The 24,626-nt window shown below is 55.0% G+C and overlaps 1 protein-coding gene across 4 annotated transcripts in view; it reads right to left on the reverse strand.

Annotated features, from left to right (window-relative positions):
* The window catches only part of DGKD (diacylglycerol kinase delta), an 89,218-nt gene that overhangs the window by 8,717 nt on the left and 55,875 nt on the right, over window positions 1-24,626 (reverse strand). For 3 of the 4 annotated variants that reach the window (XM_081141931.1, XM_081141933.1, XM_081141932.1), the window contains 24 exons: window positions 24,489-24,595; window positions 23,980-24,105; window positions 23,745-23,847; window positions 22,884-23,046; window positions 21,120-21,228; window positions 17,948-18,087; window positions 17,053-17,140; window positions 15,804-15,898; window positions 15,593-15,692; window positions 15,233-15,506; window positions 13,751-13,900; window positions 12,821-12,949; window positions 11,564-11,660; window positions 9,651-9,761; window positions 8,512-8,608; window positions 8,242-8,349; window positions 7,147-7,260; window positions 6,025-6,159; window positions 5,598-5,749; window positions 5,206-5,317; window positions 5,032-5,124; window positions 4,057-4,176; window positions 1,938-2,055; window positions 457-587 (listed from right to left, as the gene is read on the reverse strand). In XM_081141931.1, the coding sequence (XP_080998057.1) occupies window positions 457-587; window positions 1,938-2,055; window positions 4,057-4,176; window positions 5,032-5,124; window positions 5,206-5,317; window positions 5,598-5,749; window positions 6,025-6,159; window positions 7,147-7,260; window positions 8,242-8,349; window positions 8,512-8,608; window positions 9,651-9,761; window positions 11,564-11,660; window positions 12,821-12,949; window positions 13,751-13,900; window positions 15,233-15,506; window positions 15,593-15,692; window positions 15,804-15,898; window positions 17,053-17,140; window positions 17,948-18,087; window positions 21,120-21,228; window positions 22,884-23,046; window positions 23,745-23,847; window positions 23,980-24,105; window positions 24,489-24,595 (2,972 nt within the window). The remainder of the gene's footprint in view (window positions 1-456; window positions 588-1,937; window positions 2,056-4,056; window positions 4,177-5,031; window positions 5,125-5,205; window positions 5,318-5,597; window positions 5,750-6,024; window positions 6,160-7,146; window positions 7,261-8,241; window positions 8,350-8,511; window positions 8,609-9,650; window positions 9,762-11,563; window positions 11,661-12,820; window positions 12,950-13,750; window positions 13,901-15,232; window positions 15,507-15,592; window positions 15,693-15,803; window positions 15,899-17,052; window positions 17,141-17,947; window positions 18,088-21,119; window positions 21,229-22,883; window positions 23,047-23,744; window positions 23,848-23,979; window positions 24,106-24,488; window positions 24,596-24,626) is intronic. The other variant, XM_081141934.1, reaches the window with a different exon arrangement.

Here is a 24,626-nt window from a genome sequence, read left to right on the forward strand (position 1 = left end):
TGCCCAGGACGCGGCCCCAGGACTGTGCTCGTGTGGGCAAAACGCTGCCTCTCCCGTCCCTCCCGAGACGAGACCAGGTGAGGCCCACCCTGTAAGCCCGTGGACACGGGCGAGTAGGACTGCGCTGGAGAAGCCTCCACGGCCCAGCAGCCATGGGGTCTAATCGACTATGTCACCAATAGAGGGACCCCTGGGTGCTGGGTTCCCTCACCACAGAGCTTTCAATGACAATGGTTAGTGCCCAGCCAGACTCAGCAGAGCAAGGCTCCCCCATGTCTACCCAGGCTCCATCTGGCTTCAGTGGGCGGAGACATCACTGCCTAGGCCACCGCGCACGTCACCCTAAGTCATGCACAAAGGACCAAGGAGGACTGTAAAGAGAATCCCGATGCTGGGACATGGCCAGGTCAGAAGGAGGGGACAGATGGAGTGGCTGGAAGCCAGATGTGGGAGTACCTTGAGGTCCCTCCGCTCCAGGTGCAGGAGCTCAGAGCCCCGGATGTCGTGCCGAGTGAAGATGTCCTTATACTCACAGAGACTGAGGTGCTCCAGCCAGGCAGCCACCTCCTCTGTCCCCCAGAGGTGAACTGTCAGAGACGGAAAAGCAGGAGAGCAGTGAGTGCCAGCGCCCAGCACCTGTAGGCAGCGGCAGGCACCCAAGATGCCCCACATGCCCCAGCAGCCAGCACCTAAGATGCCCCAGCAGCGGGCACCACAAAACCATAGCAGTCACCACCTGATGCCCCAGCAGCAAGCACCCCAAAAGACCACAGCAGCTGGCACCCAAGACACCCCAGCAACTGACGCTGCCCTGAGCTGTGCAGACAGAGGCAGGGGAGCCACCGGCTCTCAAGGGCGTAGCTGCAGCAGGAGCTGGTGTCTGTCCCTGCAGGTCGGTGTTCCCCATGTCCCCACAGGGAGCGGACGGCACCAAATCGAGGAAAATTTGGGTCGGGCTGCAGCTGAAGCCGCTTTCCGTCCACCTTCTAGAGCAGCGAGTTTCGACCCTTTCACTTCATGGCACACAAACTAATTACCAAATTCTGTGGCGCCAAAAAATGTTTTTTGCCCATCTGACCAAAAAAATAGGTATAACTTCGACTCACTCACACGGGACGGCTATTGTGCTGGCTGTTGTCTTTTTTTTTTTTTCAATCTAAGGAAAAGAGGTCAGGGCCTCCAACGAAAATAGTCAGGTGCTGCGCATTTTAACAATTCTTGCGGCATGCGGTTGAAAATCGCTGCTCTAGAGGGTTCATTTCAGCTCGAGCCACAGCAGGAAGGGGGACAGGCAGAGATTTCATGTAGTCAGAGCCACCGTGATTAAAAAAACACCAATTTCTGTACAAACATGCAAAGAAGGAGAATCGAAGGGCACAGCCCCAGCCGGCACCCAAGGGCACTGGGGACCGCTGTGCTCAGGGCTGACCCTTCCCATGGAGACTTTAAGCCCCAATTTATGGACCCAAAGGAAAACCATCCTTTAGTGTCATTTTCTATTGATTTCACCACCCCAAGAGCTGGTGGCGCAGGTCCCAGAGGCGCATGGGCCTGGATCAGTGAACTGATTAAAAGGTGATCAGCAGCCCCACAGAGGAAGCAGGCCTGAGTGTGAGCTCCGTGTCTCTGTCTCGTCACCTCTGCTGTACCCCCACCTCGTACCCCCAACCCAGGACAGGCCAGTGGCTCGGCAGCCAGTCACCCAGAGTCTGTATGGGGAACGCGTTTGGGGCTGGGAATGGCAACGGTCAGCATCCAGCACTGAGGGGAAAGCGAGGCACAGTTCTGTAGCAACAGAGAGACGGCTGGCGCAGGACGTGGGGGTGGGGAGTCTGAGGCTGGGGAGGAGCCGTGGGGCCACAGGAGAAAGCGGGGGGGGGGGGGGGGGGGGGGGCAGGCGGGGGGCTGGGGGCGGGGCCAGGAGAGGAGGCAGGTACCCGGGGCTCCCAGGCTGCAGTGCGCCTCTCTGTTCCTGCTGCTCCTCTCCTTCTTGAACTTGGTCACCAGGCGGAATTTCCCGCTGCGGCCGCGCTTGGAGAGGTCGGACAGCATGTTCTGCGTGGAAAGCAGGAAACAGAATCAGACCTGGGCACCAGACCGACCACACCCGGATCAGAGGCGGCCTGGAGAAGATGCTCTGTTCCAGACTTATTTTTGTGTTTTCCCTTGATTTTTAGTCTCGTTTTTATTGTTATTTTTAATGCCTTTTAAAAGTGGTTTCACAGTGACTACGGTATTTACATATTTTATTTTTCATTTTATAACGTGCACTTCCCATGTGATTAAAAAGCTTTGTAAATATTATTGAAACATCAGCATCATTACAAGAAGGTTATTAAATAGGTTCTTCAGCCAATTGCTCGTGTGCACGGGCGACTGTGACCACCTGTCACACGCAGCTTCCTGGGCTTTGCACTCTCTCCTTGGATTTGGTGCCCGAGGAAGAGTCCCAGGAGGGGAGCAATGAGACCCGGGGCCACGGTCCCTACTGCTCAGCCACTGCCCCGCAGAGCACTCACATCGATGTCTCTCTCCCCCCTTCCACTCTCTGAAAACCAATGGAAAAAATATAGAGGATTAAAAAATAAGTCATTATATTTTTACCAATACAAAGTGATCCCCTTCGATCACTTACTGCCTCAGGTATGCAACTCTGTTTTTATGTTAATAGTTACTTTGGAATTCTATGGTTTTCTTGAAAATTGTTTATTTTTAATCTTTCTGTGTCATAAATTTTTACTGGGGGTATGGGAGAAAAACGGGACTCTGACCGATATATGGTTAGAATTCTTTTTTAACACAATCTGAGAATACTTTGCTTTTAAGAGTGGAATCGGCACCATTTTCTGCAGCTTATCTTTATGTTATTAGCTATATACTAGCTCCTGACTTTCTTTTACAATATATTTTGTTTTTGTCCTTTGTAGTGATTTGGAAAGATAACATCTCTTCAATTCTACTAGAAACTGCTTTTACGTTTTTAAAAAACATTACGGACTATGTTTCCCTAATTACCAAGGTGGAGAACTTTTCTCTGACCTTCTTCCACCTGAGGGAGGAATTTAAGGAGCTCTCGTTCCTCTGCCCTGTCCGCCTCCCCGGCTGGGATAATTTAACCTGGAATCACAGGGCTATGGTACTATTGCATGTTGAGTACTTTATATATAGTTAGTAATTTTCTTTCCAATGGACATTTTATCTAAATAACAACTTAGGCCTCTGTGATGGGCTTGGCCTATCCTTCCATCAACACGACTTCATCCTGAAGGGGCTGGGTTTTGTTGCCCGAGGGCCTGAGTCTGTTTTCCATGCATCCGGAGAAGGATGCGCTGGACTGACTGCTGCGAGCCCTCTGTGCCCTCACCCCACTGCTGCCAGCAGGTCTGAACAAACCAACGTCTAGTGTCCAGCAGTTACCTTGGGGAATGTGCCACCCCAGGATGAACCTCGCTCCTGGCCCACTCTGTCCGCTGTCCCTGAGAGGAGGCAGTCGAGGGTCTGCCTCTGTCCGTGCACTGCCCATGGAAACCACCTTTCGGCCGGCACTCCGGGCTCTTCCTGCCTGCTCTCCACTGCAGGAGGCTGCATCCCAGGGGCAGTGTGCCCGGGATCCCGTCTGCCCCAGCTCTAGAGCCTGTGGCAAGTGTGTGCATGTGTGTGTGGGGGGGAGGGTGGCTCTAAATGGGTGTAGAAATGCGAGTGTGAGTCAAACACCAACTCTGTCCCTGTCAAAAATAAACTTCCAAGCAGCTGTCCACAGTAGGGGAAACAGCGGGGCTGGGCTCGGCCTACTTTCCACCTATTTCCTGGTCAGTGCGCAGTTCTGCTTCAGTGGGTGCCCCAGTCACCAAGGGTCATTCTCGACACCAACTCCCAACTCCCTCCTGCCAGTCTCTCTCCACGCCTTGAAGGCGCCTGACTAAAGACAAGAAGCCATATAAGGGGCTGCAAGACCGACACCATCTTAGCACCGAAGCCCCACAGAGCACACTGAATGCCGGAACCAGGGGAGGGCCATGGTGCCGGGTGCTTGGGCTGAAGCCGTGGCCTGCTTACCTCTTCATCACTGGGCTCCGTGGGCTGGCACAGCCAGGGCGTGTCCGCCAGCTTCAGGAGCTGTCGGTCCATCTCGGCAAGAGCAGCCCCGAGCCGCTCCTTCTGAGGGGGGTCCAGCTGCTGCTCCCACAGGTGGGGGAAGAGATACATGCTGGTGACTAGCAGTGAGGAGCTGGGGCCACACCCAGTCCCCGGTGCCGGGCTCCAAGGAGGTAGTCCCGGAACACCAGCTAAGGAGGAAACCCAGGGCCTTCCTTCGAGGGAGTCGGGGGAGAGAATTAAACTCCTTTCACAAACAGGAGCAAACCAGGCCTGTCGGACACTCACTCACAGGGCTGACGCTTCCCCTGCCTCCATGTGTCATGGGGCCTCCGTCAAAAGGGACAGGACAGGCCCGCGCACCAAGCGCAGGAAACGCTGCCCCACCCCAGGACAGGGCAGCATTTTGGAGGGACAAGCAGGGGCTATAAATATTAGACCCTGGGGGCCATTCTCCAGCTGTGTGGCCTTCAGCAAGTCACTCGCCTCCCTGGTGTTCTGCGTCCTGCTGTTTTGAAAGAAGGTTGGCCAGGCCATCTCTGGGCCTCTCCCTGGTCTAGCTCCTGTCACTGAGTAACCTGCCCACTCACCCGAGTGCCTTCCCAGCTGATGCCTCAGCCAGGTCTGCAGGGCTGAGTGAGGACGGGCGACGAGCCTGTGTGCCTGCCAGGCCTGGGGGATGGTAGCCCACCTATAGGTGTCTAAGGGACAGTTCTGTCTGTAGTGACAAAAGCCTCAGTGTCCACAGGCCTCTGACACGCTAGAGATGACAGGGCTGAGGTCTGGCCAGGAGGGTGTGCACCCCAACCACATGGTCAGATCACATGAACTCCGAGGCCTCTCCCACCATGAATCTAGATTCTGAAGGCCAGGGAATCTGGACTGAAATGTTCCATGATGGCCATGCCCCACAGTGAGAGCCCGGCCCCAGCTCACCAGGGCCATCTTCCCGGCCAGCAGCAGCTCTGTCTCGCTGCGCAGGGCCTTCATGTTGCTCACCAGCTCCAGGACGAAGCCGCAGTTCAGCCCCTGGAAGAAGCAGGACAGACACCATGGAGGAGGCCCGAGGGCTGCCCGTGCCCAGAGGAGAAAGGCCAGACGGGCAGGCACCTCCGTGGTCCTGGGCTTGCTGTACACGCGGTCCATGGACTTGGAGCTGGCGTTCACGGCGTGGGCGAGCTCCTGCTCCATGTCTCGGTGGGACTGAGCGATCTCCCGGATGCTAGAGGAGGAGGAACACGTGCATCAGACGCCGCCTCGCTCTCTGGCATAAAGTGGGGGCAGCAAGTGGACTGCTCCTAGGAACCCAGGGCAGGTCCGCAGCCCTGTGCGAGCCTGCTCTGAAAACACACACGGGTTTCAAGCCTCCATCTACATAAACTCTGAGCATCTCTGGAAGACGATCAGCGGAAATAAAGGGCCAGCACGAGGGGTCAGGGTGAGGAGCTCGGCCTGCATCCCAGCCATGGGCGGAGCCCTGAGCTCAGTGGGAAGGGGCAGACCTGTGGATGAGGGCTCCTGCCGCCTGCCCGAACTGGTCCATCTGGGTGGCCTCATCCTCGGACAAGATCTCGGGGTGCAAGGAAAAAGATGGCGGGCGAGGGAGCTCGCACTTCTGCTTGTCTTCCCAGGACTTCAGCGTGTTCTCAAATGCCTAGGGGGCGAGAACCCAGAGTCACACTTTCTCCTGCTCTCCAGAGACAAGCATGTGTCTACTGACAAGCCCACCCCCGTCCTAGCAGGCTAACAGGGAGACACGCTCCCTTCTACGTGGGAAGAGACGGTCCTAGGAATTCCTGTCCCATCGGCTTAATTATGGTGACTAAAAAAATAAGTCCCTAGAACTAATCATTAGAACCCCAGATCTTCTTACAGAAGCAACACAGGTGACCTACAGGTGAGCCCTGGTCCCGCAGGCCGCCCCCTTACCCTGTCTCGGGTGAGCATCTGGGCCCGGTTCTTGTGGATGATGCGGATGTAGCCTGGGGGCTGGATCCAGGCCTCTCCATCCACCTGCACAGGCACGCCCTCGTCCCCCAGAATGGAGATCTTCACTGTGCGACACTGAGCAAACATCACAGTCGTTACTCATGCACCACGCTCAACCAAGGAGCCTCAGGGTGCCACTGAGCACTGCAGGAACCTTCCTGTCCTACACCCCTGCCCACGCAGCCAACCTCCGGGGAGATAGGCACCACCCACATCCAACCCTGAGGTCAGAGCAGCCCTATCCCGTTCTGAGCTCAGGGAGCCTGAGGGTCTGTGCCCCCCATCACTGTCCCCTCACCCAACACTGCATCTGTGACCACAGTGAGGAGGTCTTCGCAATCAGATCCCAGCACCAGGCCCAGGGGCAGGACTCATGGCTTCCAAGAGTCACCGGGTCCCTGGGCACAGACGCACAAAACCAGAGCAAGGCCAGTGGCCAAGTGGTTGAGAATGCATAGCTCGTCCTCTCAGCAAAACACAGCCGAAGACTTTAGTGAAATCCCAGCAGCCCACTGAGGGGACACATAGGACAATACGCCCAGGGTTCAGGTTAGCTGGGGTACCAGCTCCCACCCAGGTCTTTGTGCATAAAAGCACCACTCTCCCCAACCCCACAGACTGACAGGCCTTCCCAACCCATCACCATAACTAAGTAATGGGGGAGCCCGGACTCTGCATCCCCTCCCCAGCTGGGTCAGAGCAGCCAGGCGAGGCTACACTTCACTGGCCACACAGGCTCGGCCCGTTCCCATGCTCAGGCTGCCGCTTCTCAAAGCTGCAGGTAGGGGTCCAAGTCCAAGCCAGGCCTGTCTCGTCTCATCTCATCCTATCTCAGCAAGAGGGGCTAGGACACAGGTGACACTCATAGGGAAAGTCAGGGCCAGGAGCTCAGATGGGGTATAAGCTAGCCCCAATTTTGAGGACCCATTCTTCTGGGCTCTGCATTTACTGGGGAGGGTGCAGTGTCGAGATGGTGGTTCTGGGCCAGGCCCTGCCCCTCCAAGTGTGTGTGAGCCAGACCATCTCCCAGGGCCTCCCTGCCTCCAGGACCATGGCCAGTACCTGGGCGATCCGGTGATGCTGCAGCCGAATGACCCGCGAGACAGCCATCTGCATGCTGCCAAACACAGCCACCACCTCCAAGATCTTGTCGTCAAAGGACGGAGCTGCGAAAGTCTGAAAGGCCAGAGTCAGAGCTGATCTGGGCTCCCACTTCCCCAAACACTCGCCACAAACTACTCGCTGCTGGCTGCTGCACCAGGGAAAGCAAACGGGCCCCACAGGAGGTGACACACCCTAACTGGAGCAGCAGCTACAAGGAACCCTTACTAAGACCCTGCAGCCAGCTCCCGGGATCAAATCCCAGATCTGCCACTCACTAGCCTTGTGACCTTGGGCAAGTCACTTCTCTCCCCTGCTCCTGTTTCCTCATCTGTACAGTGCGGTAATACCGGTATGTCCCTCGAGACGCTGTTATGAGGACTGCGTATGTGCAGTCTCAGAACAGCAACCGGCACATTTGAAGTGACCATTAGTGCTATTTCTGTTAGCGCTCATGTACAAAGGAAGCCACCCCCCTGGTAAAACCTATCACTGCCTCCCAGAGTTCTCAGCATAAACTCCAAAGTTCCCCCTGGTTCCCACAACCCGGTGGGAGCTCCAACTTCTCCACGCCCCACCCACTGCAGTGCCATCAACTTCCTCCCCACCTCGCCTTCTAGCCACTTCCGTGGCTGCTCCCTCTGCCTGGAGCAGCCTCCGTACCTCTTCCCTCCCTCAACACTCCACCTAACCTGGCTGACCCCAATCACCCTTCAGGTCTCAACATACATGTCCCCTCCTCCTAGAAGCCTTCCCAGATTGCCCCAAGTCGGGGTTGGGCCCGGCTTCTGCGTCACACCTGTCTCTGATCACAACTGTTCTACGCAGCCTCCCTTCGCATGAGCAGGGAACTCTATCTGTCTTGCTCTCAACTGTCTCCCCACTGCCAGTACAAAAAGGTGGTGCATCCCTCTGCATCACTGACAGAGCACTCCTCATGCCAATGCTCCATCAGGGCCCCAAGTGACTGACGTTCCTCGAAGGGGAGGCCTCTTTGGTCACCACCCTCCCCGAACCTGAGTTCAGGCCCATGCCACCCAGCACCCCTGTACGTACATCATCTTCCTTGGTGCCCCCCCAGAAGTTGGTCCCTCCGGCATAGCTGGGAATGTTGAGGACGGCAATTCCCTGGAGGCTGGGGAGCGGGATGGGCCGCCCATCACACTGCGCAAGGGAGAAGCGGGACAAGAAAGAAAAGAGACGCAGGCATCAACCAGTCCTTCCTCACCGGCAAGCCGCCCAATGCCCGAGAGGCCATGCGACAGGGGCTCCCCCGAGGGGTCCACAGGAGCAGGGCTAACAGGAGTTCCAACAGCCCTGGCTCACCTCCAGCAGGACCTTCTGCTCCAGGTTCTTGTAGGTTCGGTGCAGCAACTCCTTGGTCCCAAGCACCCCATACCACATCATGTTCTTAGTTCTACTCCTAGAAAGGAAAGCACAGAACGGACGTGGTCGTGTCTTTTCCAACAGTTAACTAGTCGCTGCCGCCCAGTGTGGGGCGGCATCTGATCAGAACTGAGTCAGACTCAGGAATTCCCTGCGGCAGCGACCCCTTCAGGAAGAACATGCTCCTGTCTGTCAGTACCCATGAAAGGTAAGCACGGAGGTGTGTTTGTAGACAGGAAAAGTATCATTTCCCAAAGAAGTAACTAACCATCCCCTGAAAGGTAGACCAGTTAAGACACTCACTGTAGAACCCCACAAAGATTCCATAACCCATGAGCTTTCCTGACTATAAAATCATGCTCACCACACGAAATCTGAAAAGCACAGAAGGAGATAAAGGGGAAAGTAACCTCCTAAATCCCCGTGTGTGCTGGGGATAACTGCTGTGTTCGTCTTTCCTGGGTGTAGGGTTTACAGGTGGAGTAACCCGCCTGCCGTCTCCTGACCCACGCTGTCCATGTCGCCCCCACAGAGCATACCACACGAAGCACACCCCCATGTGTCCTGAGACGCAACTGGTCTCTGCAGGACATTTCCCTGTCATTTATCAAGTCAGTCCCTTTGACTGACCTGCCCGAGGGGGACCCCAAACTGCCTGGCTTGGCCCAGGACAGCTGGTGTGGTGAACCCACAGATTTGCCCACCAATGATGCTGGGAACTCTGCCATAGTCACCTCTCAGCACACGCTGTTACCTGCCCCTTTATAGCAACATCACAGACTCACAACTCTCCTAAGAGACTCAGTCCCTATTCCCACTGACTAGGGTCACTCGCTTTCTCATGCTGAATTTGCCCCAACCTGGCCAACCCTAGGGGAACCCTCCTCTGGGCTGGCCGCTTGGACTTTCACCTGCTTCTGTCCACATCTCCGTTTTCAGAGACAAGGCATTCAGGCTCCGGGTGTGTCTTCTGCCTTAGCACCCTGCACACCCTTCTACCCACTGACTCCAGAAATCACCTTACTGACCAGAGCAGAAATGAGGAAGGCGCGAGGACAGGTGCGCATGGTGTCACCCACCTGCACTTCTCCGGGTGCTCATCCCGCTTGTTGTTGAAGTCCAGGGATATCTTCGCATCCAGGCCGATGCCAAAGTAGTTGTTCATGACACACTTCTCTGTGTAATACTCTCTGCAAAGGGGTGTCAGAGCAATGAACACAGCCCTGCGGTACTTCACAGTTTTACTCATAGCTCCCCAACCTCTAGGAAGTTCTTCCTGAGGGCAGAACTCATACTTCCTTTATTAACAGTTCTATTGAGAAATAATTCATATACCATATAGTTTACTCATTAAAATGTACGGTGCAATTTTCAATGCACTGACAGAGCCATGTAACCATCACTACAATCAATTTCAGAATTATCGTATCACCCCAAAAAGAAGCTCATCCCCTTTAGCCAGCAGTTCTTACCCCTCCTCAGGCCCCGACAACCACTAATCTACATCCTGTCTCCATGGACCTGCTTCCTCTGCACATTTCATATAAATGGGATCCCACAAGATGGGGCTCTTGTGTCTGCTCCCTTCACTGAACAGTGTTCTCAGGGCATAAGGCCTGGAGGAGGCAGGGCAGGGGGCCTGGGAGATGGGACGGGCAGGCTCCAGGAGGCCATCGCAGCACAGGCAGACGGTCGAGTACTGGGTGGTGGGTTACGGCCTGATAACCAGCCTGGGTGTAGGAGAGCAGCTTTGGTCTCCCAAGTGGAGGAGAAGTCTCCCCTGTCTGAAGAAGACAGAACGAAGACAGACCTACGGCCATGGCTGCCAGACGTGGGGATCTCAGATTGAAGGAAACAAACTAAATACGAGTTTGGGAGGCCCCGGGGAGCTGCTCACATGAGGACAACTGTTCTGGCCTTTTCCAGGGAATGTCAGGAAGGGTGAAGACCAGAGTCCACACAGCTCCGAGAGGGGCCTGGGCGAGGAGCAGACAGGCGGGTAGGTGGCGGTGGCGGTGGCAGTGGCAGTGGCAGTGGCAGGTCTGGGGTGGGATGCCCAGGTATCTGGCAGGCCAGCCCATGGCAGCAGGTGTCTGGATGGAGGCCCCTCCCTGGCAAACTGGCCTGGCAGGGCTGCCACTCTGCACACTGCCAGCTCCGCCTCCCCAAACCCAGTTTCTGCAAACCACACATTTCTTAATGGCTCTACCCAACCCCACCAGACACACGGTTGGCAGCTTTTAACCAACTACCACCTGCCGCTAGCTGCCCAGAACTTATCAGCCAGCAGAAAGGAAAACCTAGAACAGGTTTTCAAATACCATCTGTGCCTGCAACGGCATGTACACACACAGGAACAGACTTGACTGACTACACTACGCTGCCCTTGCTGCCTTGGGTCTGGGCAGAGCACACAGTGTGAGAAGCACAGAATAGCTCCGGAACTTTCCTCCCACGTCTCAGCCCAGGAGAGTGTCTCCCTGGGGATTGGTGGCCAGGCGCTTCCAGCCCAGGGACCTGTGACTGAGGCTCTAACAGGGAAGCAGACGTAAGGGAAAGGAACAGAACAGCAAGAGGAAGAAGAAATGTGGTCAGGAAGAGACGCCAACGTGGGGCCAGCCAAGGCTACCAGATGACAACAAAGACTAAGTGCAAAGTTAGCTCCCAACGGAAGTTTCTGAACCTGTCCAAAACCTCAGAGCATGACGTATGTTCAGAAGACACTGACTCGGGACCATCAGGGAACTTGGCAATGAGCCAGGACAGGCTACATCCCATCATCCCACCATTCCATTGTCCCCTTGTTCCACGTCCCATTGTAGGAACTTTCTGACCACACTCTAGCTGAGGCTTCCCATTTCTAGATTCCTTATCAGCTGGCACAGGGGGAAAGAGGGTCCCCTAGTCAACTGCTCTCGATTTCTCTAATTACAAGTCAGTTTTCCAGGCTCCACATTCTTTCACCAAGATGCCCCGGGTTCACACCACTCACAGGTTTTCTGGTTCGGAGTTGAAGGGATCAGCATTAATTAATAAGCGACTGATGACGGAATTGCCAGGCAAGGAACCAGACATCCCTGCGCGCACATCTGTGAGGGAGACAACGGGAGGAGACAGTGCTGGTCAGAAGCTCATCTGAGGCTGACGGGCACATTTCTCAGAACGTAATCAAGCATTTTGAAATAAGGTACAAACATGTCCAAATTTTGACAATTAATAGTGTTGGGTCAAAAATCAATCATCAACTCACAATCATGAAACAAAAGAAAACCTAATGGTGGTAGAAACCGATACCTATGAGACACGTATGAAAATGGCTCATGAAGACAGTTCTTGTTAAATGTAAAAAGCTCCCCAGAATGAGCATTTTGTGACTAATCCAGAGCCCAGTGACCGACCAGCTTCAGATGGCTAAGTTCATAAGCAATAAACGAGCCTGCAAGCCGCCCGCATCAGTTTACAGTCTTTAAATCGCACGTTACGGCGGAGATGAACCCTGCCTTTAGCACGCTGCCCACCAGGCCTTCCAGTGATATCTGCCACTGTCTGACCGAAAGCTCCTCATGGCCAAGGGCTCACTTCCCAAGAGCTTCTGGAACTTCCTCTCTATTCAGTGGAGATCCACTAGAAATTGCTAAACCACAAATGGGAGCAGACAATGTGGCTAGGAGGCCTCTGGACTCTGCCTGAAGCCAGATAAGGGAGTCTTATTTGCAATTCCAACCCTATGTGGCATGCCTCCTTTCAAGACTTAAGTCCCCGCCCGCCCCCCCCCCCCCCCCCCCCCCGGAAGCAGCAGCAGGAGCTGCCTGCACTCCATCCTGGGCACAGTGAGACAAAGGACTGGGCAGCGCTCCTGGCAGCTAACTGCTCCTGTGGCAAGAGCGCCATGGCCGCACAGTCCCCATCACAACCTACCCACCCTCCCTGTTCACTCGGGCGAACTCTTACCTACCCCTCAGCACCCAGCTCGAGGACCCCTGCTCCAGGACGCTATCCTGGGCCCCCGGGAGGCGATCTGGGTGCCATCTGACCTCTGTAATGAATAGGGCACTTCACACTATGAGCTAACTCTGAATTCCACCTACCTTCCCAAGCACTTATAACTTTTAGAGGACAGGGACTGGTCTTATTTATTCCCACAGACCCAGTGCCGGGCAAAGTGACAGGCCTGACACCCTCCCGCACACACACTCGGCCACCATGCCGGCGCTGCCACCTGGGACCACCTGGGGGTAGGGACACTCACTTGGGAACAGGATCTTCGTGTTCAGCGCTGGCAGGCCATCCCGGTTTCCTGACTGGGGAGGGAGAGAGGCAGAACTGCCCAGTGACAAACTTCCTTTGCTGATGAGCTTCTCACATGGGGACTTGGACACTAAAAAAAACAGAACACGGAGCCATAAGACTGTCCAAAACAGACCACGGTTGACTACTGGGAGAGTTCATTAGAGAAATGCCAGGTGGAGGGGCCGGGGAAGTGAGGAGCTTACAAGTCACTGGTCAGCCCAGGTGGGGTGGGTGAGATGAACAAAGAGGCCCAGAGAGTGGAGAGGAGAGGACAAGAGGCAAGTGGGTCTGAACGCCCTCTGGAGGGCGAGGCTGGGCGGGGCACAGAGGGGCTAGATCCCACTCATACCCAAGGCTGCGGAGCCCATGCCGAGCTGAGTTCTGAGTGGTAATGACCATGGAGTGAATTCTGAGACAGATACTTTCTAGTGGCTTGTCTGGGTACAAGGGGGGGCACACACAGCCAGTGGAGAGGGACAATTCTCCACACAGGAGCCGGAGCCAGGGGCTATACCAGAATGGGTAATGTACCCAGGCAGATGGCCCATAGGGCTGGGTGATGCCCTAGCGAAAATGCCAGGCAAGGCCAGCTCTGTCTGGAGCAAATTTCACAGGTGCATGGCGTTTGGCTGGCTGCAGCCGAGAGGCCCTGAGCCCTGTTGGGTCTGGGTGCATAGGGAGGTTCTAGCCCTCAGCAGCAGGGCTCTCCTCCAGGACCCCCTCCCTCCCACCACCAAACTACACAGAACAGGTGGTGCAGGGAAAGGCCATGTGTTCCTGACATCAGTTAGGGTGCAATGAGAAAGCACCCTGAAACTTCTCTCGGCCAGCTTTCTGAGAACCACAGGCCCGATAGCAGCGTGAGGGTCACCCTGGCTGGCAGCTGTACCTTTGCGGAGGCTCCTGTGTTTGGCAGCCCCACAGCTCTCGCTGGAGCACACCGTGTCGTCTGACTTCAGGTCCTTTTTCTCCTCTGACTCAGAGAGACCTAAGACAATCCTCTCCTGTTCCTGGGTCTGTGCATTCTGCTCATCAACAGCTGCAAGGAAAGAATGATGCAGTTCAGCCCGAGGACATCACCGCAGACAGGGCCGGGCTGAGGGAGGTCCTATCAAGAGACTCCTCACTTTGTCTTCCAGTCTGATTTTTCTTCAAATGTCCTCTTGGCTGTAGCTTAGACCCAAAGCTCCTACCTCGTCCACACTGTCCCGAGCCTAGCACATTGTAAGTACCATGGGCACCGGTGCCAGCAGGTTGGGGGAAGGGCCCAGAGGCTGAAGACATGGCAAGAAGGTGAGTGAAGGATAGAAAGCCCAGAGCAGCCCTGGGAGATGTGAGCAGGGCCTCACCTCGTGCATCCACCAGTGTGCAGTGTGAGGTTACGCCCTTACTATTCTCTCAGGAGCAAGCAGCAGGTGGATCTGCTCAGAGCAAAAGGTGAGGGCTAGGAAAGCGTCTGAAGCCAGTGGGACATATGATATGGTTTCTGAGGGCAGACCCAGGAAGAGACTTGCTAAGGAGAGAGCTGGGGTCCCAGCAAGGTTGGAGGCAATGAAGTTCAGAGGTCAATGTGACTTTTCAGTGTTCTCATTAAAGCTTAACAAACCGAGTCTAGAGAAAGGGAGCAAAGGCCAGGGGAATCTTTCATCCTGTGTAGTCTCCCTGCCTCCCCAGGCCCTGGGCTGGTAGAGGATGGTCAGCACTGGCAGCCTGGACTTCAGGTCAATGACCTGCCCAGGCCCTGGGCTTCCTCCTCCACTGCAGCAGCCCTGTCTCAGACACATGGTCCCCCCCATTTCTCTGACCACATCTCGGCTCCCAGCCTCCAGCTTCTCTCTGTCCACTGACTTGATGGACAGGACTGCCTCTCCAGGTGTCCTAAGAGCACCTCAGTTCTACGCACCGAGGCTCTCAGAACATGCTCCCCCAGGGGTAGCCCCACCTCCAAATGGACAAGGACCTGTCAAGCAGGGCTGCACCAAAGTTGGCAGACTTCCCACGGGTTAGGTCCCTTCTAGGGAGTGGGTCCCCCGTCCAGGGGTCAGTTTCTCCAATGAGGCCCCTGTGTGTGCCTACTAGGCACCCTTTCACCAGCTGGGAGCACCCTCCGGCTCTGCCTCCCACTTTCTGGATCCCAGGGTTCTCCCTCCAGTCTTCACATCAGTCCAAGCAGGGGAGCAGGGAGAAATGCTGCCTGTAGCTTTCAGGTAGGGGGCGCTGGCTCAGGTCAACCATAAACCACACAGGCCACAGTGCCCTCGGGCTGCTAGGGTTTGGCCTACACGGTGGCTGCCTTTCCGCCACCACATTCGGAGGAAACAGCATGCCCAGCGCTTGCCTGAAGCTCCCTCGTCATTAAGAGACCACCTACCTTTTTCTGTGTGCTCTATGATCTGGCGAATTGCCTTCTTCAGGCTGTTGGCTCTCAGCATGAGCTGTTCCCGAGGCCGGAATATCTGTGGCCGGGCCGGGCAAGTTGACCCCACCGAGCGGTCCACAGTTGAGCCGCAGCTGCTGCCTGTCCCGTCTCCATCTTCCGCCTCCTCGGCAATGGTGGGCGGCGGGGTGGGCAGAGAGGAGGAGGCCTGGGACTCGTCGTCCAAGGTCTTGAGGAGAGAATCCAGCTTCTCTTTCAGGATGGAACACTGGACAGGGAAAAAATGGAGTGAAGGGAGTGGATGGAGTGCCTCTCTGTCCTGACACCCTCCCAGGGGGGGCCCAGGGTGCAGACCTTCTTAGCCATGACCTCCGACTCTTCCGAGCTCTCAGTCGTCTTCTCATAGGCCTTCCCCACACGAGCCACGAAGTCCTTCACCGTCTCACAGAGCACTCTGTGGGAGGAAACAGGGGAAGATGCTTCTAGAGAGACCCTCCTGGCTGGGCCCCCGATGCCCTGGCCCGGCGTGGTGGATCCCTGGCTCCCCCATGTGGCCGGCACTCACTTTGCCGAGGAGATCACCACCGAGTGCTGGTCGGAGGTCAGGATTTTAGAAAGATGGGCCGCGACCGAGTCTTCATAGAAGAGAATTTGCTGTACCTACAATTACCCCAAAGTAGAATGGGGTGACTGTCAGTCCACCCAATGAGTTCCTCAACCACGGCCCCGCCAGCCAGCCTCAGCTCACTTCCCTCACTAATCTGAGGCTGCCAGTGCTATCAGAAAGCGTTCAAAGGCTTCAAGATGTAGTCAGAAGGACCTTAACAAAAAAGAGCATGTAGATGAAAACTTATAAACATCTCACGCTGCTTTATTCTTTAGTCTGATCTTCACCATCACAGCCTGAGCTGGGAACTAGGATCTTCAATCCTGTTCCCACAGGCAGTTCTCCCTAACTTAGGTTCCATTCACAGACCACACATCTGTCTACCTGGTCAGGAATGGGGCCTGGCCCCTCTCCTCTTGGTGTAAGTTCCCCCTTCCCCACTCACCCCTGCCTGAGGAAGTGGGAGATCTGACCCTGTGTGACAAGCCCACTCTAGACCCCAGCCCAGGGTCAACAAACTTTACTACTGGCTAAAGAAGACATATCTAAGGCTCTGCACACACAGTCTTCCTCTCTCAGAAGGTATGGGCGATTCTCTGCTCCCAGGCCATGTGAAAGCAGGCCCAGGCAGATGTGGCCTGGGGGCCAGTTTGTCAACTGCTGCCCCAGTCCACTGTCTCCAGCCCTGCTGACGGGCAAATGGCCCTTGGCAGAGTTCTCTCTCCTGCTCAGCCAGCAGCCAGCTCACCCAGGAGGATAAGCATCGCTATGTGCCCAGAACTGTGCTGTTGCAGGATATAAAACACGGAAGGCAAAGTCTATGCCCTTATGAACTGTTGACACAATAACAAAAAGAAGAACTAAAGGGTGAACTGGCACAGCCAACTGCAAAGGGAGGCGAGGTGGAGGACGAGGGGTGGCAGCAGGTGACGGAGATGGGACGTCCTAGGGGCCTGTCACCACAAAGGCCCCAAATCCTGATGACAACCAGGAAGCCCCCAGATGACCCAAAGGGAGGTCAGAGTCCATGCGGCTCCAGCTCAACCTCAAGCTCACCCTGAACCTCCATGGGTCTAACCTAGGGCTGGCCATGAGCACCCTGAACCTCCGCAGTCTAACCTAGGGCCGGGCATGAAAGCACCCTGAACCTCTGTGGGTAACCTAGGGCTGGGCATGAGAGCATGGCGGGGGGGGTAACCAGAAATACCTCAGAACCCTCGCTGAAGTCCTCGGTGACAACGGTCGAGGAGGAGGCGGGCCGAGGCAGTTTGGTCTCGTAGGCCATGACGCTCCACCTGCACACAAAGGCAGCTCCCAGGGGGTTGCTCCACCTCCCAGGGCAGGAGCAACTTACAATATTCTAACTTCACCTGTAAGCCCTTTATCTTGCCTTGTGTCCCTAACGTGGCTCCTTACATAGCTGAGGACAAACATCTCATCGACAGGTCACTATGGCTCCACTGACCGAGGGGAAAGCCAGCAGCCAGCTCCTCACTTGCACCAAACACACAGACCCCTCCCTTTAGTGGAGAAGACGTGGGAGGGGAAGCCGAGTGCGAGCGTGATCACCCCCGCTCAGGGCAACCACAGGGTCCTGTGAGAACATAAGCATTTTCAGTGACACTAAGTCACCACAGGCTCTGGTTAGCGGGACTCAGACATGAGCTAAGGACTATAAGCAGTACACCCAAGGAAGCCAAAGGACTGTTAGACACACAGAGACTACACATCCAATATTCGAGATTCTCCTGGAAACAGGATCTGAGAAAGCTGGACTCCTCAACGATGGGTAAGGAGCACTGTGCTCACAGGTTATCAGATGAGGGCTGCAGTGGCCGAAGGGGACAGAGCCACCTCCTCTAACAGGACCTCTAACAGGTGATCAATCAGGCTTGGCCTCAAGAGAAGACCTATCATTCAGTTCCTAATCCTGGTCAAAACTTAAGAACTTTCAGGAAAAAAAGAATTCCTGCTCAGGTCAAATTTTTTAAACTAATTGCCAAGGGCCTATGGTTTCCAGGGGCCCCGGGTAGAAATACCAGGTCGAGGTGACCTGTTTCTGACCAGCTCCTGCAGTGTGGCACAAGAACACAACCACTCACCTGTCTAGCATCTTGGTGCTGGCTCTTTCCAGCTTCTCCAGGATCTGCGGGAGCTGGGTGTCATCATCACAGGCTGAGCCCCAGCCTAGCACGCGAGCCAGGTCATTCCCCGTGCCAAGGGGCAGCACTCCCAGCTGACACTGGCAGAACATAGTGGGGAAGACATGGCATTGAGCCCCCTCCTCTTTACTGACAACAGTGGCTGAATTTAGTGTGAGACCTGCTCAAAATAGGGTGGCTCTTCCACTCCAGGCAGAGCCATGGGGGAGGGACAGACAGCCTTTCCAATCCCACAGGAAAGGCCTCCCTCTCCCACAGGCCACATCTCACCTGTTGCTCCATCTCGACAAGCCCCTGGGACCTCTCTGATCTATATTTCCCACATCCGTTCTTCCCACTTTCACAGCTAGGGCCACAGTCCTGTCCTGACTGCTGAGAAGAATGACTCTGGGACTCCCGAGCCCGTCTCTCCATCCACTGCATCTGACTCACTGCAACCAGCTCATCCTCTGAAGACATCACTAGTCTCATCTCTCCTCCAAAAACAACCACAATGGCTTCCAAGTCCCATCAGAACTGGCACCAGGACATCCATTCTGATCACCAAACTCAAGAACACCCCAGTGCTCAGCCAACACCCCTCCACCTGCCACTCCCAGAGAGACCCCTGCACTGCTCAGGCCTCAGCCCCCTTTGGAATTTCCACCCCCGAGCTCCACACCACACCAGGTTGGTGCTCAGGAATCTCCCCAGACACTGGCTGCCGAGACCTCTCTGCCTCCACCTCCGCCATGCAGTGTGTGAGAGAGTCATCTGTCCTTCCTAAGCACTCACAGCCCAGTCGCCTGCCCAGCCATGAGGGGGCCCTGCCACCCTGCTAGGGACAACAAGCTGGAGGGTGAGGACCAGGACACCCGAGCAATAGGTGGAGAGGACCTGGCACTGGCTCCCTGGAGCCTAAAAGAAAAAGCACAAGCAGTGGAGGTGAAAGCACAGAGGTGACAGCGGTGGCCCAGCTGGAGAGGTGACCTCCTGCCAAGTCAGAGCTCTGTCAGAGGAGGGCAGTGAGGAGAAAGTCAGAGGAACAGGGAAGAGGGAGCCAAACTGGGGCCCTGGTAAACTACGTTCTGAAGTCTGTACTTGGTCCTAAGGCCAGGGGCTACCAAGGAACGCGCAGGGGGATTCATGAGCAGAACCGCCCGGGGGAAAGTCCCTGGGGAGGGTGGACAGCAGCATATAGGGAGCAGCCTGGACACTCTGGGGTGGCAGGACAGAGCCCAGCAACTAAGTAGAAATGAGGAGGGAGGGCAAGGGAAGAATCAAGAACAAATATCAAATCCCTGGCTTGGACGCCTGGTGGACGTTAAATTTCAGACTCTGAGGAAAGACAAGTGGGGCGGGCGGGGCTGAGTGGTGGGCTCAGTGCTGGAAGTGCTGGGCTTGGGGTGGGGAGGGGCAGCCAGGAAGACAAGAAACACCAAGGGAAGCGGGGGGAGAGAGGGAGTGACCAGAGGATAAGAGCCACAGAGAGGCCAAAGGAGACAGCACTCGATGCACTCAGCCAAGTGGATGAAACCTGCCTTCCTCACTGGCGACAATGAGTTTGTAGATCATCCTGGAAGTCAACGCTGACACGGGCCTACGTGTAGCGCTCTAACTTCACCACTAGGGGGCGGCGTTCTCTTTCCCGAGAAGTGGCTCACTGTCCAGCCTCCATCATCCCAGCGCCCGGGGCTAGATGCCACCTAAAGACAGTCCACCCCGCCTACCAGGACCCCAACATTGAGTCAGGTCAAAGAGCTGGAAAAAGTATGTTGAAAGCAAATGATAAACTAGGAAAAAATATGACCGACAAGGAGTTCATATCCCTAGTATGACAATAATCCCTAGAAATCAATTCTTTAAAAGGTAAATACCCCAATAGAAATCTAGGCAAGAAACATAAAGAGTTAACTCATTTAAAAATTCATGGTTAACTGAGATGTTTGACTTCACCAACATTAATGAAATAAAAATGAAACATACCCTTTATGTCTACTTAGCTTGACAAAAATGAAAGAGATGGAGAGCCGTGGGAAAGAACAGTTTTCCGTAGCATCGGGAAATGAGATTGGTACAGCCCGGAAGGAGAGCAGTGTGGCAGCACAGGTCAGTCTAACTGTGGGCACTCTTTGAAAGAGAACGTAACTGGGAAAGCATCTATGTGGTTTTTACCAGGGGTTTCAATGAAGCAACCTGGGCATCCATCAGTGGGGGAGCAAGCTAGCCCAGGGCTGGCAGGGCTCTGCCCAGCAGAAAACCATCTACAGGTCTCCATTTGCCGTGGAGAGAGCAGAGGTGTCACAACACGCTGCTGTGTAAGCGCAGGATTGGAACGGCATGGGTAACATGAGTCCATTTAAGTCAAAACTGCATGACGCTACGTGTATGCCGACAGAGAGAGGTCTGAGAGATAGTCACCAATGCTCGCAGCGGGTAATCCTGGCGGGGAACAAGGATGGGGCGCGGGGGGTGGAAAATCAAAGAGCACTTTTTCTTTACAATCAGCAAAATCTATTTTTAATTTAATACAGAAAAGAGTAAGTCCAAGGGACCCTAACTGTGACCTGAAGTTCAAGTCTACTCTTCCTTCCGGGAAAGCAGGAGGCTCGCCAGATCACGTCACTGCCCAACAAGGAGCCGGCGGGGGCACAGCAGGATGGCAGCCCCACCGACCTGCTCCCAACCTCTCCCCAAGCTGAATGTCTTTCTGTAGCTCCCTTTACTTGTTTTTTCTCTTAATCCTCACCTGAGGATATATTTTATTGATTTTAGAGAGGGGAAGGGAAAGAAAAAGAGAGAGGAACATCAATGCAAGAGAAACACCAATCGGCTGCCCCCTATACGTGCCCTGACGGGATCAAACCTGCCACCTTTTGGTGTCCAGGATGATGCTCCAACCAACTGAGCCACCCGGCCAGGGCCTCCCTTTCCTTCTAACTGTGAAGTTCCTGTTCCTGTGTCATAGCCCCAGGCCTGGGCCTCATGATGCCATCAAGCTACCTCTTCCCTCCCAGATCTTCGCTGCCTGGAATAGTGCTCCAAGGGGACATGGAGTGTCACCCAAGACAGCCCAGCCTCTAACCGTGACATCACTCCCCCACCCTTGGGGCTGGCTCCCGCGTTCAGGCACCTGTTTGTGAAGGTTGAGGCTGTCGATTTCAGAGAGGACCCAGCCAACACTGCCGTCCCCACCACACACCAGGATCCGGAATGTATCAAACTTCTGGAATAAGCGTAAGCTGCAGAGAAAAGAGAATGTAATGAAATGAGGTACATTCTAAATGACTCATGATGGCCAGTCAGTCCTGGGCCGGGCCCGTCTGCACTCCTCACACTCACCCACAGATTCTGCGCCCACTCCTCACTCACCTGACCCCCACACTCAACCAGCACCCACACACACAGCTGAGGAGCCCAAGCAGCACGATTCTGCCTACACTTTACCTCCCACTGGGCCACTGAGTCCTCCCGGGTGATGTGACCCATCCCTCCTCCCCTCCTAACCCACTTCTCTCTCCTTCCTATGCTCCTTGAGGTCACCCTGCCCTCGCATGCAGTGTCCCCTCAGGACACCCAGCTGCCTCCTCTGCTCACTCCTCACCGCTCCCTAAGTGACCTCATCCATGTCTTGGCTTCGAAGACCACACATGCTGATGACCCTGAGTGACCTGAATGACCCTGAACCATGACCTCCAGGCTTTCCTGAAGGACAACACTTGCACTTGTCTACCAAACAAGCCACTTGGTGTCCTAGGTTCCCTTCCTAGGAAAATGGCAGAGCCACCATCAAACCAGCCACCGGGCCAGACCCCACTGTCCCAGCCACCGTCACTTCTCTCATGATCACTGCAAGAGCCTTCTCCCCACCTCACGTCTCCTGCCGACACCTCCAGCTGCTACCAGTGTTAACTTCCCAGACAAGTCTCATCCAGTGTCTCACTTGAGAAGCTGCCACTTGTTTCCAGAAAAGGTTTGAACCTCTTGGCCAACACCCACGACCCTCCCTGCCAGAAGCTGCTGCTCCCCTGGCCCCCCACTATCTTCTCACCTCTTGGCACACATGGCACCCTCTGCCCAGCAGGCTCCAAACCTCCCTCCCTGGCAGGATGCCAACTTCTTTAAAAGCTGGTTCAAGGAGAAACTGAGAAACCCCCAATTTGATTTATAAGCCCTTTCTCTGGTTCCCACAGAATCTGCACATTTCCCATCATTGTGACACTCTGTCCTGTGACCCTGTCTGTTCATGTGCTGCACCCCCTGTAGGCAGGGGTCCTGCCTTTCTAGGCCTTGCATCCAGTAGAATCTGAGCAGATGAAGTCCTGGGAAGACCAATGGGAATGAGGGACGCATAGGACTCGGGGACTAAACAGACTGCTGCTTCCAAATGAGGGAGTTAGTTCAAACGGCAAAGTTTACAGAAGCAAATGTTTCCTACAAACCTATGAAATGTACAAAACTAGAAAGGACACCTATCAGCTCTCCAGCCAGCTGACAGTCAGGCCCTCGCACACCTGCACGTCACTGTACCCACGAGGTGAGCAGCCTTTTTTCTGGCCTCCCTGGGGGAAAGCCTCCTCAACACTAAGCAGCCACCAAAAACAATGGGGCAGGTCTATAACCACTGACATAAGAAAACGCCCGTGCTACTACATGCAGACACCCAAACAGTGTGTGTGCTGGTAACACAGCACCACATGCAACTCAAAAGTGTGTGTGCACACCTGGAACACACATCTGAAAACCGGAAGGACCGAACTCTAAACTGTTGAGAGAGTACCTCTGCGAGTGGAATCTGGGAAGGGGGGTGGGTTAAGAAACATAGCCTTTATTTCCTATTTAAAAATGTATCTTTGAATCTTTTAAACTCTAAGAAAGATCTACTTTATGAGCTTACCCAAGGTGTGGCCCTCCATTCATGAGGTCAAAGACCTGGGCAGGGTTCAGCAACTGTTTGAATCTTCTGAGGAATTTCACGCCCTGGTTATCCCCACTTTTTGAATTGACGAAGACCAACAAGGGGCTTGTGCAGGATGGAGGACATGTGGCCTTCCAGAAGCCTGATTGAGAACAGAACAGGAAAGAGGAAGGTTGAAAGCCATGTACCTGATCGCATAGGAAGTAATCGTCTGAGGGCCCTGTAACTTACACAGAACCAGCAAGATATAATAAGCGTATGTCCACGTGGCCGTTCCCCATACAGAAGAAAGCAAGTGCCCATCCAGTCTGGCCTCACATTTACAAGAACTCTGAATTTCAGAAAGATCAGGCACCTCACTGCTCTGTCTTTTGCTCTCGCTCTAAAACTGAAGAGCTGACTTCCTCCAAGACATGGGCCACACTTTCCCGCCTACAACCACACTTACTAATACACATCAAACAGGCTCTGGACCAGTGTGAGTAGCATGGAGCCATGTGCTATTTAAAACCTATCACTAGATGGACACCAGCTGAGGGAGCACATGACCTCAATGGCTCAAGTCAGAGATGGATAAGAGTCTTCGACTTGGTTTCTACTCACAGCCAACCAGATCCATCCCCTTTAACTAAGGCACCAGCCTTAAGTCCTCAGCCTGCCCAGTGGCCACCAGGACACCATTTACCACCTTTGTACCTAAGTCCTTTCCCCTGATGGCTGGGCCTGACCTCTTTCTGATCACATCTCAAAATCGCCAATAGGCCATTCTAGAGTGGGAAGGAGAATGCAGGAGGGAGAGCTGGAGGAATGGGACAGGCCAGGAAAGCACCTGGTACCCACCGTCGGAATCGATGCTGTTGAGAGCTGTGGGAGGGATGACCGACACTTTACACAGGCCCAGCGGGCACTTGGTCACTAAGGATTCCTTACACGCCGTGTGCACCTGGAACAAGAATCCATGCATCACGAGGGTCACAGCCTCCTTCATACTCGGCCTGCAGCTGTGGGAGGAATGGGTGGACCTGCTGTCCCCATTGGGGAGCTGATGGGACTCAGGAGAGGGTCACGCACTCACCATGGCCTTGCACCACAGGCAGCGCCAGTCCTGTAGGCGCAGCACGCTGCCACAGGTCTTGTCACACACTGTGCACTTGGCGCTCACTGGCAAGTTCCCCTCCAGCCACTGGTGAGGCATCGCAATCTGCAGGCCAAGCAGAGACACGCACTTAGGATGTGTCCCAGGGCCTACACATGGGCACAGAAGACCTGGAGTAAAGATGCTCCAAAATGACCTCCACCAAGACCTTCTTCTCAACACAGGCCAAGGGAGGACAGGGCTGTCCCAATCATGCTCCTGCCCGAGCACTGCCCGACTCACAGGGACCGGACAGAGCTCGGAGGCACAGAAGCCCACATGGAGCCCCAAAATGTACAGTGGGAGCAACTCAGACCCACGAGGGAGAGGAGGGAGGGGGAGGGGAGGGGAGGGGAGGGGAGGGGAGGGGAGGGGGAGGGGGAAAGGAGGGGGGAGAGGAGGGGGAGCGGGGGCCTCGGGGGGGCCTTGGGGGCTGGGCCTGTGCATACCCCGTCTTCGTCCTCTATGATGTCCTTCCCAACGGAGGCCAGCGTGGTCCACTTGCAGTTACTGGTTGCACGCACCGCACACCGCTTGTGGGCCTTGAACTTGCACACTGTGAGGGAGTGAACACATGAACCCTCAGG

The sequence above is a fragment of the Miniopterus schreibersii genome, assembly GCF_964146895.1.
Source record: "Miniopterus schreibersii genome assembly, chromosome: 7".
In the NCBI taxonomy this organism is placed as follows: Eukaryota; Metazoa; Chordata; class Mammalia; order Chiroptera; family Miniopteridae; genus Miniopterus; species Miniopterus schreibersii.